Source organism: Ursus americanus, chromosome 6 (assembly GCF_024610735.1).
Source record: "Ursus americanus isolate L20-20 chromosome 6, mUrsAme1.1.p, whole genome shotgun sequence".
Taxonomy (NCBI): Eukaryota; Metazoa; Chordata; class Mammalia; order Carnivora; family Ursidae; genus Ursus; species Ursus americanus.
Window position 1 is genome coordinate 63100999 of NC_142132.1, and position 16587 is coordinate 63117585.

Below are 16587 nucleotides of genomic sequence, written 5' to 3' on the forward strand. Positions count from 1 at the left end.
TCTTTCTTTAAACTTTTTGGCCCTTGCCTTGTGGGTGTGTCCATGGGCTGTGAGAACCAAATGGCTATTGATTTTATAATGTAGAATTTAATGTTGGGGGAGGTTCCTAAAAGATCACTTCAACCGTCTATGTTGGAGTCACTTCTATAAAATCCTCTCTGAGGAGGTCTTTGGCCCAAATGCCTTAAGGACAGAAATTCCCGAATTGCCAGCCTGCCTATTCCACTCTAAACAACTCTGACTTTAAACTTCTTCATTTCACTAAGTGTCCATCTCATTGATTCAGGCTCTGACATATTTGGGACTGTTTAACACAAAACCTGCCTTTTCCGTGTGACAGTCCTTTCTATTCTTGTTAGTCAGTTTTTCTCCAGGCGTATTATCACCACTTCCACAGCTCCCTCACCATTGTGGCTCCCTCACCATTGTCTCCTGTGCACATTTCAGGGTGTCAGTTTCTACCTCAGATTGAGGTGACCAGACCTGAACACAGTATTCCAGGTGCAGTCTGATCAAAGCAGAGTAATGCAGGGCCATTGCTTTGTCCATGGACGATATTACAAATCTGTTGTTGAAGTTTAAGACGTTTTTGAGGTTATAATACCCACTTAATTTGACTCCTATTAATACCACTGTCAGCTAAAGTTGCTAAACTGCTTACATGAGCTCCAGTAAGCCGCGTCTGCCCTATCATGAATTTACGTCGTATGCTGCATAAACTAGCACTTCTATATTACTCCAAATCCCCCCCCAAATTTTAATTCTAAAGGGACCCCTACAACTTTAATGATAGCTTTTATTTCTGACTCATTTGCCTTGTAGTCTTGCCAGCACTTTGCTGCTTTAGTTGGGTTCGGAGCTGCTTGTTTCAGTAAGCCCTTACAGACGGGGGCAAATGTTTATTTCCATGTAACCGCAGGGATGTGGTGAATATCTGCCTCTGAAGAACAAGTAAGAGGTCATCACGCCAATATTCTAGGGCCCTGAGGAGATCAGCAGCTTTTAAAAGCAAATAAAAATGAAAAGCAATATACGCTGCCAGTTTTTCTCAAGAAAGAAAAAGAAGAACGAGTTTGTAATATGGAAAAATGTAATTTTAATCCCATATTATAAAAATTGAGTAAATATTAAGGGAATGGTGCTGAGAGTAGTCTTTCTTGTCCTTTCCTTCTTTCTCTTCTTTGCTTTCTCCTTCTCTTTCTCCTCTTTCATCTGTCCACTATGAGAAATTAGGATAGGTAAAAGAATGTTTGCATAAATTTCACACACTAAAAAATCAAGAAAACAAATCTAGACAATGTTATCAATTAATGACCTAGGGGAACAATGGAACCAGGTTACAGAGTAAAACGAAGGCTGAAGTATCAGCAAAAGCACGGCAACAGAGGGAAAGGCGATAAAGCAGCCTTATCTAACCCACACATTACCTAGGTAGGGGGTAAGCAGAGCCCCGAGAGGGACAGACTGATCCACAAATATGTTAATGCCCCACTTGTCTTCTTTCCCAGGAAGTGTGTCACGTACATGTAAAATTAATATACATGCAAAGTTAATGTTTGTTCTAGTGCCAGTTACATTCCTATGTTTTGTAATTCAGTTTGCAATTTAAAAGAAAGAAAAGAGAAAGAGGAAGGGAGGGAAGAAAGGGAAAGAGAGAAAGAAGAGGGAGAGGAAGGAAGAAAAGAAAGAAGAAAGTTGAGATTAAGGTTCACTCTGTCTTCTATTTTGGGTCCCCCTCCCGAGAGATTTTAGAACTGGCTTTGGTTCAACGCTGACTTTAAATTATAAATTCCTATCAAGTATATTTTGTAAATTTTAAAATAATGTATAAAATGTTGTTTCAGCTTGCAGAATTCTAGGAGGTTGGGTTATAGTGACAGATTTAAAGAATGAGAAATGGAATTAAGCCATGGGAAGTAAAAACCAAAGTCAGCTCTGTGAAATACGATTCCACTGAACAGGTTGGGGAGACAACTGGGTGACACTGGGAAGAATTATTTAATTCTCAGCTACTTACAATTTTGATAGGGCTGCAAAGTCTCACTCAGGATCAAATGCAGACAATAAATATTGAAAGAAAAAAAGTAAGAGGCTAAATACACATGTGGTAGAGATAATTATCAGATAGGTAGAGGTTTGAGGTATAATAAAGCAATAAAATTTCATCAGATGTTAGAGTGACGTGAGGCATGAGGAGAGTCGCGCTCAGTCACCTTTGTGCCAAATTCAGTGCCCAGTGAACTGACTCGGCGTCGTGTCGCGCATGCTGTCCACTACACTGATGAGGTAGCAAAGCCCAAATAAACGTTGGGTTTAACCTGTCCAGCCAGGTTAGCGGCAGAGCCGAACGGGGAGACAGATCGGACAATCTGGGTCTAGATCTTCTCTTTCATTGCTACTCTAACATCATCTGTTTTCTTATATACAGAATCCAAGAATATATTGTTTTTTAAGCTTTAAAAAAAGGGAAAGCTTAGGAAAAGGAACAGATCATGCTCTTGGAAAGTATCACGAGATAATAATTAACCTTTTAATGACCTTGCTAAGACTATAGGAGAAATAGTATAGCTTCTTCTGAGCATCTTGGTAAAAGAAATATGCAGACCAAAATGCAAATTCCAGGAAAATAAATACAAACATAATTTAGAATAGATTGTAAGAACTCAAAGCAAGTAGTTTCAGTGAACGTATCTGAGTCTTCTCAATCAGGCAAGAGTCAGTAGAAATTGAATGGCACAATCTAAAACTCAAAAAAGTAGGAGAAGTTACTTTGGGAGACATGAAGATGGATATCAAGAGAACTACCAGAAAGATGTCCTTTTAGGACCCCTTCTCACAAATGCCTAGGACTATCCTGCTTTCCTGATCCCCTGGACATGCTAATAAATAAACCAGGTTATTAAGTTTTGAGCTTTATAGATCTGGAAAGAAGCCTTGGAGACTAGCCTGCCCCAGGTGGTCCAAGGAGGTGGTGGTGGTTATGCAGAAATTGTTCTTTACCTGAAATGTTATCATTTTGTAAATACTTGTTCAATCATAACATCTAGCCTTTTGCCTGATATTTCTCTGCTTACAATTGACCTTTCAAATAGACATTACATAATTGCATGCTTCTCTCTGTGATAAAATCAAAATGAAATACCAGAAGCAGAGACCCAGAACCTAGCACAGTACCTGTACACAGGAGATCTTCACTGTGTGTTTGGGCGGTTGCATCGCAGTGGAGGGAGACTCAAGGAAAAGCGAGTTTGACAGGTTTCTGAGAACAGGCAGGATAGAGACAATTTGCCTGCCATGTCCCTCTTCCTTCCAATAAATGCCTTCCCACTGAGACAGACCGGACTATGGACTGCATCAATCAACAGCTTTATAGTGACTCTCCTAAGGTGTAGCTACATCTCAAAGAATGCTTAACAAGTTTAAAAGAAATTCCAGCAAAAAAAAAAAAAAAAAAAAAATATATATATATATATATATATATATATATATATATATATATATATATATATGAACTGGGGCAGAAGCCTTTATTCTAAAAATATTCTAAATATTCTAAAAATATTCTAAAAAATAGTCCATCCTATCTTTGGTATCATGTCTTTGGTGTTGGAGTTGTGGAGTGATTTTGATGCACGCCGTCCACCCGCTCAGCACGTACCCGATGTTTCCGTCTAGATTCTCACGGCGTCTGAACTCGTCATGCCCTGGGCACCTGCTCCAAACGGTGTCTCCTCCCAGGCTCCTCTGTCCTACCGGCTCCGTCACACCCTGAGGTTATGTGTAATCTCCCTTTTCTTAACACTCATGCCCAGTCCATCAGCAAGTCCTAGCGATTCTTCCAGAACCCATCTCACGTCCCTCTTCTCTGCCTCCCCACCACCGCGGCCCTCGCCGGGCCCACCTGCGGACTCCTTGCCGTTCTCCCGCGGCCCACGGCAGGAGCCTCTGCACTCCGTTCACTTCTTCCCCTGCAGACTAAGATTTCTGAACAGAATCCTCAGCAGCCTTTTACAATTATAAATGGCTCATATCATTCCATTTCCCAGCTTAAAACCCTCCAAAGCTCATAGTTGTTTTTTAAAATTCCTTCATGGTGTTGCCCGTAAGCATAGCTCATTCGTTTTTGCTTCTCTGTGATAGTCCGTTGTCTGCCTGTACCAGAAGTAGGTTACCCGTGCCACTTGGACATGGAAATAAGGCTTGTTTCCGATTTGGGGCTGTTGCAGAAAAGCTGCTGCCAGCCTTCTGTCTACGTGTATGCATATAATTCTGTAGGGTCCACACCCACGACACTAGTCGCTGGGTTTAGATTATGCAGAGACAACAGAGTTCATCAACCCAGGTAACACTGACTGGGATTATAAATTAGATAGTGAGGCTATAAAAAAAAGGGCAAGGGGAAGAATGTCATAAAGCGATTACCACGAGGGAGGGAGGAGGAGGCTGTGATTGGGATGAGATGTGCTGTTGTTCTAGTTCTTGACCTGGATGCGAATTATTTTGTAACAGTTTGTGAAAATGTACTTTTACATTTTCCGTACTCATCTGCGTGGTTGCTGTATTTCGTGATAGAAGTAGCCACCCCCCTAAATCATGTATAGCAGAAATGCGAAACTAAGATAAAAACCTCCTGAGGCCTTACATTGCACTTGACATAAAAGTCGGGCCCTTCCGTGGTCGGTAGGTTCTGTGTGGCCCCGGCTACCTATTTTCCACTGTCCTCTCTGTCTATGCTTTTTAATTTCATCCTAATACTCATCTCGAGGTACTAGTCATTAATTTCAGAGGGCAGCACATTTTTTCTGTTACAGGCCAATGGTAAATATTTTCAAATTTTCACACCACATGGGTCTCCGGCCCAACTACTCAGCCCTGCCTGTGTAACACAACAGCAGCACGAGACGAGACCTCAACAAATGGGCTCGGCTGTGTGACAATAAAACTTGATTTAAGGGGCGCCTGGGTGGCTCAGTCGGTTAAGTGTCTGCCTTTGGCTCAGGTCGTGATCTCAGGGTCCTGGAATCAAGTCCTGCATGGGGCTCCCTGCTCAGTGGGGAGTCTGCTTCTCCCTCTGCCCCTCCCCCGGCTTGCACGCTCTCTCTCAAATAAATAAATAAAATCTTTATTTAAAAAAACAACTTGATTTAAAAAGTCAGTGGGAGACAGATTTAGGCCACAGACTGCAATTTGCCAATTTGAGGTTAATTTTGTTCATTTTCTTTTAAAGTAGACTGTTCGCTCCGTGGGAGGAGACCTGTCTTTATCCCTGTCACAGCACTCAGGACATGTACAGATAGGCCCTCTTCCACGGACAACTGTATCCACAGCTTAAATCCTCACATTTACTTGTGTCTGTGCCCTGATAGGATTCCGTATAAATGAACACTCAAAACATCATAAACAAGGTACTTACTCTTTATTGAGCCCTTTCTATGTGCCAGACACGAATCTATATACATTTCATGCATCATGTCATGTGACCTTCACAGTGACCTCTGAGCTAGTGCCGTCAGTATGCCCATTTTATAGATGTGGAAAATCGGTTCCAGCAAGGTTAAGGACCTTGATCCAGATCACACAAATATATGCAAATCCCTGCCCTTAACCTCTTCTCTGACATCCCTGGTGCCTGGTCATTTAGGTAACGGTCTGGCAACTGTTAAATTATTGCAAATTTTAAATGAGATCATGTGTAAAGGTTTCAGCCCAGAGATCTCCGTGAATGTTAGTGACCAGGTACCTTATCCTGCTGAATTTTCTCTAAGTAGTTGAGAGCATTGTTGGTACTATTATTACTCCAGTCTGCATTTATTCTTCATCTAAAGCCCTAACTTCAAGTGCAGTTAGTTCTTTTTTACACTAATGGATCTGAGGCTCCATGGGTTTAAGATATTTGTGCAGGTTCACATAGAGAAACTGGCTTTCGAATTAGGTTTTTCGCTCTGACTTTCTACTCAAATGAGATGCGGCGAAGAAGAATAGATGAAAGTGACAAGGAAATTCAGAAGAAGGGGAGATTCCCAAAGGCCTCAGGAAGGAAGTGTTTCAAGGAATAGATCGAATGTGGATAAACAGAGATTTGGAGGAAGTGATCTTGGGAAGCTGCCACATCCATGACACGGTGGATATATAGACACAGAATAGAGCAGTTCTCATGACGTGTGTGTGGTTTTCCCCCCACGAAGCTGTGACAGAATGAGTCACTGCGGCGGCCAGTGGGAGAAATGGACACAGGGACTGTCTTAAGGGACGGCAGGGAATGCAGCATGTTTATTGATTAAGGACGATAAGTGGTTTTTTCATTTGCCCAAAACAAGTCAAAATTTTGAATATGCTTTCTCTCCCCACCCACTCATCCTCCAGTTATTTTCATTCCTGCCCACCTACCTGGAAGGTCTGACCTGCTTCATGTAGAAGTGGGTCCTAATCTGAGCACCCCTAACCCTTTCCCTTCACCTTGCGACCCTTGCTACAGAGCGAAGAAAATGGAGCATCAGCACTGAGCATGAATGGAGATGGGGATGGCAGGGTACCACTGAGGGCCAGGAATGGGAGGGGTTGGAGAAGCAGAGGAAGACTTTACAGATGGGGAGGGGTGGTCTGACCACCTAGGCCAGAACCACAGTGACGCTGACAACAGAGCGCACCCGTCTTTGCCGTGTAAGCGCACAGCTTTTAGGTAGAGGTAGGAAATAGAAAACAAACCAACAAGCACATGTTCGTTGTCCTGCCCAAGGAAAGGCAGCTTGGGTGTAACGTCAGGAGGAGGCCAAGTGCTTGCCCACAAAAGCTTGTGAGATCCTGGCATTCCCGTATACCCAGGGACAGTGCTTTGCACACACTGTCCTTACGTGCGAAGTAAGGAAGGGCCGAGGCTAACGAGGTCTGCATTTGGGGCTGAAGCTAGACAAAAGTAGCTGACGAAGAATAAATAGAAGAATGAACTGGCATGACACTACCACCTTGAATTAAGCCGCCCAAGTTCTATTTAAGTAAGAACCAACATTTTAGTGGCTGATTTCACAGGCTAGTCTGTGGCTGGTAATGTATTCATTGTCTAGTCTTCTTTACAAGTGGCATAGATGTTAGATAATGAGAACAGTGTGCGTAGCCTTGTACTTCTTTCTACCTGCATTCTGTCTCCAGTCTCAGGTGTTCATGTGACCAAGTCAGTGTAATCTGACTCAGATGCCCGAGGGCAATTTCTGGATTAGGGTTAAGGTGTATTGATAAGAATGATAAGAATATGAAAAAGTTATAGCATCTGTCCCAACATTGTCTTTTTCTACCTCTTCACAGGAAGGACACTGAAATCGTTTTCCTTTCTGGGATGAGTTTGTTTATTAACCCAACCAAGATCACAGGGGACATTTTTCATTGCTACATCTGGAAGAGTTCCAAGCCTGAGTCATGCATGCTTATTTAGAAACTATATCTAGCCTGGATTAAGGAGCAGTTTAAAAACTGCAATCCAGTTTTTTAAAAAGAAGCACATCTAGCCACAAAGACTAGAATAAATGTTTGAGAGTAAAGAATCAAATGGACTTTGTTTGCTCTTAAAAAAAAAAAAAAAAATCTAGCCTGAGCAGAAAGAGGCATTTGTTCTGTGTGGGAACAGCAACTTGTTCGCGTTGGTTACGAGATGTGCAAACTTTGCCATTCAAGCCTGATTCCTTTTGGCCACCGAGGAGGGCTGGCTCTTCAGAGCACCCAGAGCGAAGGGAAGGGGAGGCAGAGCGCGGCACCTGGCCCTCCCCAAAGGGCGCACGCAACCCTAATGACACACACTTCCTTAGCCTTCTTAAGACCACCGATCTCACCCACGGCTCATCTACTTTCTCAGCTTACCCCATTGTTCTCACTGAGAAGGAAAGCAAGAAAACATTACATTCCAGAATGTAGTGAGCAAACTGTTTTGAAAGAACCCCACTGCCAGGAGGTGCTAGAAAACAAAAGGTTCCTGTGAAGGCCCCACATCTGCTCCTTCCTGGCTGAGGAGCTCGCTTCCTCCTTTACCTGGCCCGGTGTGTGCGGTGGGGCGCAGGCAGCCTCCCCCTGAGCCTCCCCCCTCCCAGAAGGCCACCCAGGGCCTCCAGCCGGAACTGAAGAGCCTGTGCTACACGCATGAACTCCTGAACTAGATGGTGCGATTCCGTCAGCTGCACGTCACCCCCCTTTGATCAGCCCCACAGACGGTCACGGGAAACCTTGCGTAATCTGAGGGCTTGCTCCAAACTGCAGTACGCGCAGGTCTGCAGTCTAAGGAGCTGCCCATTGTTTGTTGTGCAGCCCTAGGGTAGACTCGGACCCTTAGAGTAAAAGTCCGAGCATCAGGCTCCTAATATGACCGTGCTCCCCTTCCATCCAGTTCCCGCTCCCTTGCTTTTCTGAGAATCAAAATATCGGGGGGTGGAGGGAAAAGACTCGTGAGCAAATACCATCTTGTGGATTCTCCAGGCTGAAAATGTATTGTCTAAACATTAGGGGAGATAGATGTCTTTTGACGAATGCTTTGAATTGATGGAAAATGTTTTCAAAGTTATCTGTATTTTTATGTCCCTTATTTGAACATTCAAAAAATAAAATATGCTGAGTCTTGTCTCATCTCTAAACGGGTTAATTATAACACATGGAGATGCTGAGAAGATGAAAAGATACAACATATCAAAGCATTTAGAACAGTAACCAGCCTATAGTAGGTGCTCAATAAATGGCACCCCCCCCTTTTTTAAATTAGACAGAGGCAACTATCAGTGAATCCTGCTTCCTGCAGGATTAGAATTAGGGAGGGAGAACATGAGAGGAAGAGGGAGAGCTTTGAGGGTTTGGGTCTTCAGTGAGTGAGTGTGTGTGTGTGTCTGTGTGTGCACACACATACTATATACGTACATACATATATATGTATGGGTCAGACAAAATAAGTGCATTTTCACCCACTGGTGGACATACGTTGCTTGTCACTTGAATCGCAATTGTTATACTGTAATCCAGCTTGAGAGACCCTACAAACATGGCCCAGGATGGCCCTCACGTCCCACAACTCAGTTGCCTATCACTTTAGTAAAGCTGGCTGCTTGCTGTTCTCAGGACATTCCCATTCTTTCCGCCTCGTGCCACGTCCTGTGGCTGGGGATGGCCCACTTCCCGCTTCCGCTCCTCTCTGCCTGTCGTTACTCACACCCATGTTCAACATCTGCCCCGCCTCCTCGATCAAAGGTGACGCCCTCTTCCTGTGAGCTCTCGGATGCTTTTGTCATTTCTCTTGTACACGCTCTGACCCCGGTGTGGTGGTGAAGACCTTGGGCCCTGCCACCTGGCTGTGTCGGTTCTAACCCAGACTCTACCACTGACTAGACGTGTGAGTTGTGAACAATAACTGCACCTCTCCAAATCTGTGTCTTCATCTAGAAAAGGGAAACGAGAGTACCTGCTTCATGGGGCTGAAGAGTGAACGAGACATGCATATAAAGTGCTCAGCGAAGTGTCTCACACGTGCAAAGCACCAAGTAAATCATAACCAGCAGGAGCCATAGTACAGTATTTCTATTATTGCTTGTGTCCTGGTCTTTATTGGAGACAAATGCCTCAGGGGCAGTAGTTTGGCTTTCCTCGTAACAGAGCCTAGTCCGGTGCCCTGCTATCTCACAGCTCGAAGTGTGGTTTGCAGTCACCCGGGAGCTTCTCACACGCGCAGAATCTCGGGGTCTGCCTCAGACCTGTGGAGTCAGTGTCTGCGGTTTAACGAGGTTCTTAGATGATACAAACGTGTGCCTGGAAATTTAGAAATACTGCACTCCTTTCACTGAATTCAGTTGCTGAAGCTATTTTAATTACTCTTGTAATTCCCACCAGGAATTAATTCTCTATAATCAATGCTGCCATTAGATAAGTGTCACTTATTTGTAAGAATCCCTTAAACCAGTGGTTATCACAGTGTGGTTCTTGGACCAGAAGTATCAGATTCCCTTGGGAACTTGTAGAAATACAAATTTTCAGGGGATTCTAACGCATCCTACAGGTTGAGAACCACCACTTTAGAACAATGGGAAGCTCTTAGAAGTGCGTCTAATGTACAATAATGTGCATCTCCTTCTTCCCGCCTTGTGCTTTTATTCCTTCTGTTCCTTCTTTTAAATAGTAAGGTCAAATAGCGTAAAGACTTGAGTTTCCTCTCCACGTTTGCCAAATATTTGCTGGTGCACATACACATCTTAACATCTACCTGGCAGACCCGTGTGTGTCCAGATACGTGTTCTGGTGGCGTACGGAACACAGCCTTTATGACTTATCTGCAGTCCCTGTATTTTGTTTTGTTTTATTCTGTTAATTTTATTCATTTTTTGAATAGGTGGTAGATGCACATGGTATAAAATTCCCAAGGTACAAGAGTTTACGGTGAAAAGTAAGTCTTCCTCCTTCTCCTCACTCCAGTAATAATATAGTTGCTGCTTCCAAAGGCAATCACTGAATTTTCATTGCACACGTTTATTGAGCACCTACTATGTGCTGGGCACTGTTCTGGGCACTGGATACGGAACAATACAGACAAAAACCTCTGCCCTCATGGAGCTTAATTTTGGTTACCAATTTCTTCTAGTATTTGTTCAATAACATCACATATCACAGTAGTTAAAAGTGGGGCTCTGTAGTCAAACCAACTGATTTTGAATCCAGTTTTACCCAGTTTCTAAGTGATCCTGGGTTATCTACCACTCTGAACGGGTTTTCTTTATATTGAAGTGAAGACAAATCTATTTCATAAGGTTGTTGCAAGAATCGTATGATGATACTTACAAAGTACCGCACAGTGCCTAGAACGTAGTAAATGCTCCCAGTAGATATGAGTGCTGATTTGATGGTGTGCTCTCTACTATTCTATAATGTAGACTAGAAATGCTTAAAGGGTTTATTTTCCCTGTGGTTTTCATTTCTTCTCTTTGCTATGTGGTGGTCAGAACAATCACTTTTTTTCAGAAGAAGCACACTAAATTAAGTCTAAGTTTCGATCCTTAACTATTTGTCTATAAGACTATTTGCAGAGTTCTATTAAGAAAGCAACTCCTAATAAATTAGAGTCTGGATCCTATGTTCCTCTCTATTCTTTCTAATCTAGCCTGTTTTTAAATCCCACATAATTTGAAGGTTTTCTACTATTAATTCATTCAAAGGTGTAATGTATTTTTAACTGCAACTCTATAATGTTACAAAGTATATACCTTAGGAAGAAGATTATGCATTTCATAGCAGAGGAATGAAGCACTCCTGGCAAAGTTTCAGACAATGTAACTTAGTATAGTTACCTTAAGGAACTTTCTTTATGATTCTTGTCTCCAGACAGACGGGAAAACAACTTTCAACCCCTAGGAAAGTAACAAAAGTATTCCTCAGTGATGATCTTAAGATGGAAAGCATTAGGAAAAATGACATGCAAAAAAAGAAAGAACTCCTAGGACATGAAAACACTTTTAAATATTGGCCAAGAACCGTTTCCTCTATTCACCATAAAAGCTTATTAGTGGGCACAGTGAAAGATCGAGGGGAAGTTGGCTTAGGCACGTTCCACCACGTCTTGACAACTGGACCATTGACACAGAATCTAAAATGGAATGAGGGCCTGAGTGGCTCAGTCGGTAGAGCAGGCGATGCCTGATCTCGGAGTTTTGAGTTCGAGCCCCATGTTGAGTGTAGAGATTACTTAAAAATCTAAAAATAAATAAATACAGAGGAATGAGGGCACAGCTATGTGACCAGCTACAGTCCTGGTAATCATTTCATATATTCTCTTTCTCTCCTTTGTTCTTGATTCTATTTTGTGTGATTTCCTGGTAGTCAGAGGGTATGGATCGTAGGTAGGTTGATTGTGGTACAAGAAACCCCTTAACCTAGTCATGATAGGAGGACTAGGAAGAGTGGATAGCTGGAAAATTGAAGTGTAATGCCTCTGAACAGCTTTTATTATTTGGTGAATGGAGGGATCGAGGTAGACTGGGGTGTTTTGTGTTCTTCTTTAAACATTTTCCAGCCTCTGGTATTTTATTATCAGAAATCAGTTAACAATGAGAACACCAGTGCTCTTAACTTTAAGAGGCATAAAGTCAATACTAAATAGATGCGGCTTCCTCTAGTGGCATTTACCACGGTACTCTTCCTGGACGTGGTCTGCGCTAATCAGGTGGCAGGCTGCAGAGCTGACTCCTAATGCGCGAGGGATGCATTAAGCAATCAGCATGTGACCTCTTTGGCCTACCTTTGGACCTTGTCATTTCTCATTCCTCTCTGTTTCCACTACTGACTGCACTGTGACGACACACCTTTAAACTCAGTGGTTTAATTTATTATTATCTCTCATGGTTGTGTGAGTTAACTGGGTTCAGCTGGATTCTTGAGCTCTTTGCTGAGATTACAGTTGGGTAGCAGCTGGGGTGCGAGGAATATGGCAGAATGTTCGATGTGATATCTTTAGTCATAGGTCTGTCAGCCCCACCAGGACAGCCCTGAAACAGCTGAGGGCTAGCTGGGCATCTCTCCCGCTCTTTCCATGCTGCCTCTCCATATGGCTTCTTCGACTTTCTTTACAGCATGGCGGTCTCATGATAGTCAAATATCTTACATTGGGATTGGCTTCCCCCAAACTAGTGTTCAAAAGAGAGCCAAGGAGACTCTGCAGGGTTTCTTTGAACTAAAACTGAAAAAGTCATCACTTCCCCTGCATTTTATTGTTCAAAAATTGAACCAGCCCAGATTTAATTAAAGAGTCATGGTTCATGGTGGGGGTGGGGGTGGGGAGAAAGCTTCCTTAAACACTAGCTACCACACCCTCTTCACCACAAAATACTCAAATTTATCTATAACACAACTGTTACAACACTGCACCAAACACTTTTAGGAAACATAAACCCACACAAGTGCTTCTTAATATTAAGTGAAAATGTATGGTTCTTGATATATATATTTTTTTTCAACTAAATATATCTGATATTGTATCAGAGTTGTCCAGTCATAGAATTACCTTTGTTGGCTTATCTGTGTTCGGGCCTGTTAGTCAGAACCTATTACTAGTCAAAATATTTTTTGGTTATAGAATGGATTAGAGGCAGTTAACAAGCTGCTCAACACAGTTCATATCATTCCTTTCTAATTTTTGGTATAATGGTGTGTTGTACTATACAAAATTATAGAATATTTTGTTTATTGAAAGAGTAAGTGTGCTCTATTACTATTCAATCAATCAATCAATCAACAAATATTGATGGAGTAGCTATGAGCCAGGCCTTGCTTCAGGCAGTGGAGAGCAGAGCTGTTTGCTGCTGCGGTTGGAATTTGGCTTTATCAGTATCAGCAGTAGCAACTGAAATGCTGAGCGTATGTGTTCATGCATTCAGGTGTTCAGGCACCAGAGAAAGCTGTGTTACAGAATAGCACTAACAGTGCTGATGAAACCCTTACTCTGTGCATCATTTCACTGAATTCCTGCAAGAGGGCTGAGGTTAGAAGCAGGGTTATTATCCCAGTTTCAGAGAGGGGGAAACTGTGACTCAGAGTAAACACTGCTCCAAAGGTCACCTAATTAGTAAATGACGAAGCCAGGATTTGAATCCAGAGCACGAACTCTGCAAAACTGTCTTAGAATAATACCATTGCCTGGGTTTTTACTTGCCATCCCTTGTAAGAAATGTTTTCACCATGTCATAAGGCTATTTTAATTAATCTTTGGCCACATTATATTGATAGCTCTCACCCCCATTTGGGCATCGTTTGGTTTCATGGTGACCACTTCAGAAGCCTAAGCAGGATGGGTAAAGAAGAGAAACTTAACTTTATTAACAGTTTACTGTATACCAGTCATCAAGCTTGACATGCCAGGGAGTGCTAAGTTGCTGTGGCCTGTAGATGGTGAGAAAAGTGCTAAGTTGCTGTGGCCTGTAGATGGGAGAAAAGCACAACCCCCAGCCTCTCTTTTTTTTCTCACCCATCCGTTTACTCACCTCCTCTCTGGCAACCACCACTTTGTTCTCTATAGTTAAAAGAGTCTGGTTTTCTTCGTTTTTTGTTTTGTTTTGTTTTTGTTTTTACCATCCTCTTTAATAAAAACGATGAAATCCAAAAATATTTATGGGGCACTTGCAATATGCCAGGTTCAAGAAGAATTTGGTTCCTAATCTAGCATGGGTCTTACGGTCCAGTGGGAGAGACTAAACAGATGTTTTCACTGGCAGTACAGTCTGATAAGGGAAGCCCACATGAAGAACCACTAACAAGATGGTGCGTCCAGGACAGGAGGAATTTTAGAGTCAAAGATTGGAAAGATTACTCAGGTGGAGAAGAGGGATAAAGGTTCCATCAAGAGTGCACCCTATGTAATGGTTCAAAGTCTAAACAGTTTCCGGAATTCTAGGGACTGAAATAATTCTGTATAACAGAAGGGCAACAGGTGTGCAGGAGTGGCCAGAGAAAGGCCGGCTGAGAAGTCAAGAAGAAGGAACCTTTTCATTGCAGTCCTTGTTAGGAAGCTTGACTGAACGGCAGTTGTTGAGGCTTTGCTAAGCATTTTGGATTTTAAGTGCAGATGTGGAGAACAGATTAATGTTTAGTCATTTTATCCATTTTAACCATGACTTCCCCTTCCATTCTTTACAAAGTTGGAAATTATTCTTTTGCTTGGGAATATTTTTCAATACATACCAGGCATTATAAATGGCTTCCTTTCTATTCCTGCAAATTTACAATGTTGATTACAGTCAGACTGCTCAAATTAAAACCCTGGGTCTCTTGTCGTCTTAATATTAGATGAGTCACGCATGCATTGATCTATGCATTTATCCAGGAAAAACAAATCTGTTCCCCACTTCATCGGTTCTACAGATTCAAATTTCTGTATCTTTAGGTAACAGTCCAGGAGATAGATATACATGGAAAAGGGCCGTAAACCACTTACTTCAGCAACACGGATCAAAACCCTTTACTCAGTTTCTAGCCTCACTTTCCAGCTATTCTGAGAAAAAAGCCATTGAAATTGCCCCCAGATGGAGGATGCAGAAGTCCTACTAGTTTTTTCCTCCCCTGCCAACATAAACAGGGTGGAGCCGCTCAAAAGGGAGGCCAGGAGTCCCAGAGAGAGGGAAACAATGTAACGGCAAAGTGACAGAAGCGCCTCCTTGGGGTGCGTCCTGCCCCTTGCAGCACAGACCTCTTGCCTCTGCTTGGGCGCTCTCCGCAGAGCCCTCTCAAGGAGGCAGAGCCAGTGAGTTCCTTTGAGAATGCTCAAGAGTCGAAAGAACTTGGGCCAAAAGTGAAGCCGATATCCACTTGCTTTTTCCAGCTCGTCTCACTTCTGCTCCTTTCTTCCAACTCTTGATAAAAAGCAGCGGGGATTCGGGTATCCTCCAGCGCTGCTCGGAAAGCTCGGGAATCACAGGGGCTCCCCTCCGCCGCCCAGTTTCAGCACCTCGGCTCAAGGGCAGGCCCTCCCTCGGGCTCTTTTTTTCCCCTCCTTCCACCTGACAGGGACCATAAATAACCAGGGCTCCTGGTGTTCCCGGCCGAGAACAAAGTTGAAAGTTTGCCTGGAGCTCCCTGCCACTCCCCGCCTGGGCCACTTCTTTGTTTTCTTCTGTTTTTTCCTCTACCTGGGTTGGCCGTTTTCTTCATTCATGTTGGAGAAGAGTCACCTCGTAATTAAATGCAGCACCCCGCTCGCGGGCTCTCCCTAGATTTAAGGCTGTCTCGGCTACCCGGTTAGGCACCGGCCATTGGTATCAAATTACCGAAAGTCTACACTGGAGCAGTCCTCATATTTACATACAAATAACTCAAGGGCTTGCATGTATGTCACCATTCGGTCCTGCTAGAGGCTTGCCAGCGGAGTTTTTGGTCCAATCAGAAGGAGCTTTAAAAGGATGTCTGCAGAGTGATCAAAAGGGTCTTCTCAATTAAGTGTAGCCAGGTTTTGCTCTTTTTTATTTTATTTTTTTCTGGTTCGAAATACCGAAAATCTTTGAACTCTGATGAGTTAGAAAAAGATGTGTACTTCTTCAACTGCCTACGAGGAGACGAAGATGCAGAGTGGAACCCGGCGGCGGTGGTGAGGACGGTGAATACAACCCAACCCAGGGGTCGGTTTGTTTGGGCTGATTCCGAGGTGCATTCTAAATCACTGCTTAAGGAATTCCTGGAAACATCAGGAAAACATTTGATCAGCCCCGCCTGGTGGAAATGGCTTTACCACAGAGTAAGCTCTTTCTTTAAGTCGTACTTGCTGTTTTTGTTTCATATGCAGTGAATGTGCAAATAGCCCAGCTGTGAATAGTTACTTAAAATAATCTCTCTCGGTGCTGGGTAGTAGTAGAAAGCAGATCTGTGTATTTTTTATATTTGCAAAAACAGTAGTTGACAGTGTATTTTTAGACTTGATTGGTAGTTTAAAAGCTAAGCTCTTGCGGTTTCCTGGGTTTAAATGAATGGAAATTATAAAACGGTACTGAATGAAGGAATTGGAAAATATAGCTGGAACAGATGAATCACTTACCTTTGAGAAAACATAACATACACGCTTTTGAAATCTCTCTTGGACAGCCAAGCTTGTGTCCA

The 16587-nt window shown here is 43.0% G+C and overlaps 1 protein-coding gene and 1 long non-coding RNA gene across 9 annotated transcripts in view; one reads left to right on the plus strand and one right to left on the minus strand.

Annotated features, from left to right (window-relative positions):
* ANK3 (ankyrin 3) overlaps positions 1–16587 on the plus strand; it is a 349011-nt gene that overhangs the window by 232718 nt on the left and 99706 nt on the right. For 3 of the 7 annotated variants that reach the window (XM_087863095.1, XM_087863091.1, XM_087863093.1), the window contains one exon: positions 10349–10402. The exons of 3 other annotated variants lie outside the window; for them this stretch is intronic. In XM_087863095.1, the coding sequence (XP_087719221.1) occupies positions 10349–10402 (54 nt within the window). Of the gene's footprint in view, positions 1–10348; positions 10403–15546; positions 16229–16587 lie in introns of those variants that run through there. One more of the 7 variants, XM_045783736.2, reaches the window with a different exon arrangement.
* On the minus strand, positions 1073–15370 carry LOC123783137 (uncharacterized). 2 transcript variants are annotated; one of them, XR_006777124.2, is made up of 3 exons: positions 14683–15370; positions 11301–11360; positions 1073–1219 (listed from the first exon to the last, which is right to left on the minus strand). It is a non-coding gene; the product is annotated as an uncharacterized LOC123783137 (long non-coding RNA). The 2 variants fall into 2 exon arrangements; XR_015724844.1 differs by having other exon boundaries at positions 13986–15370.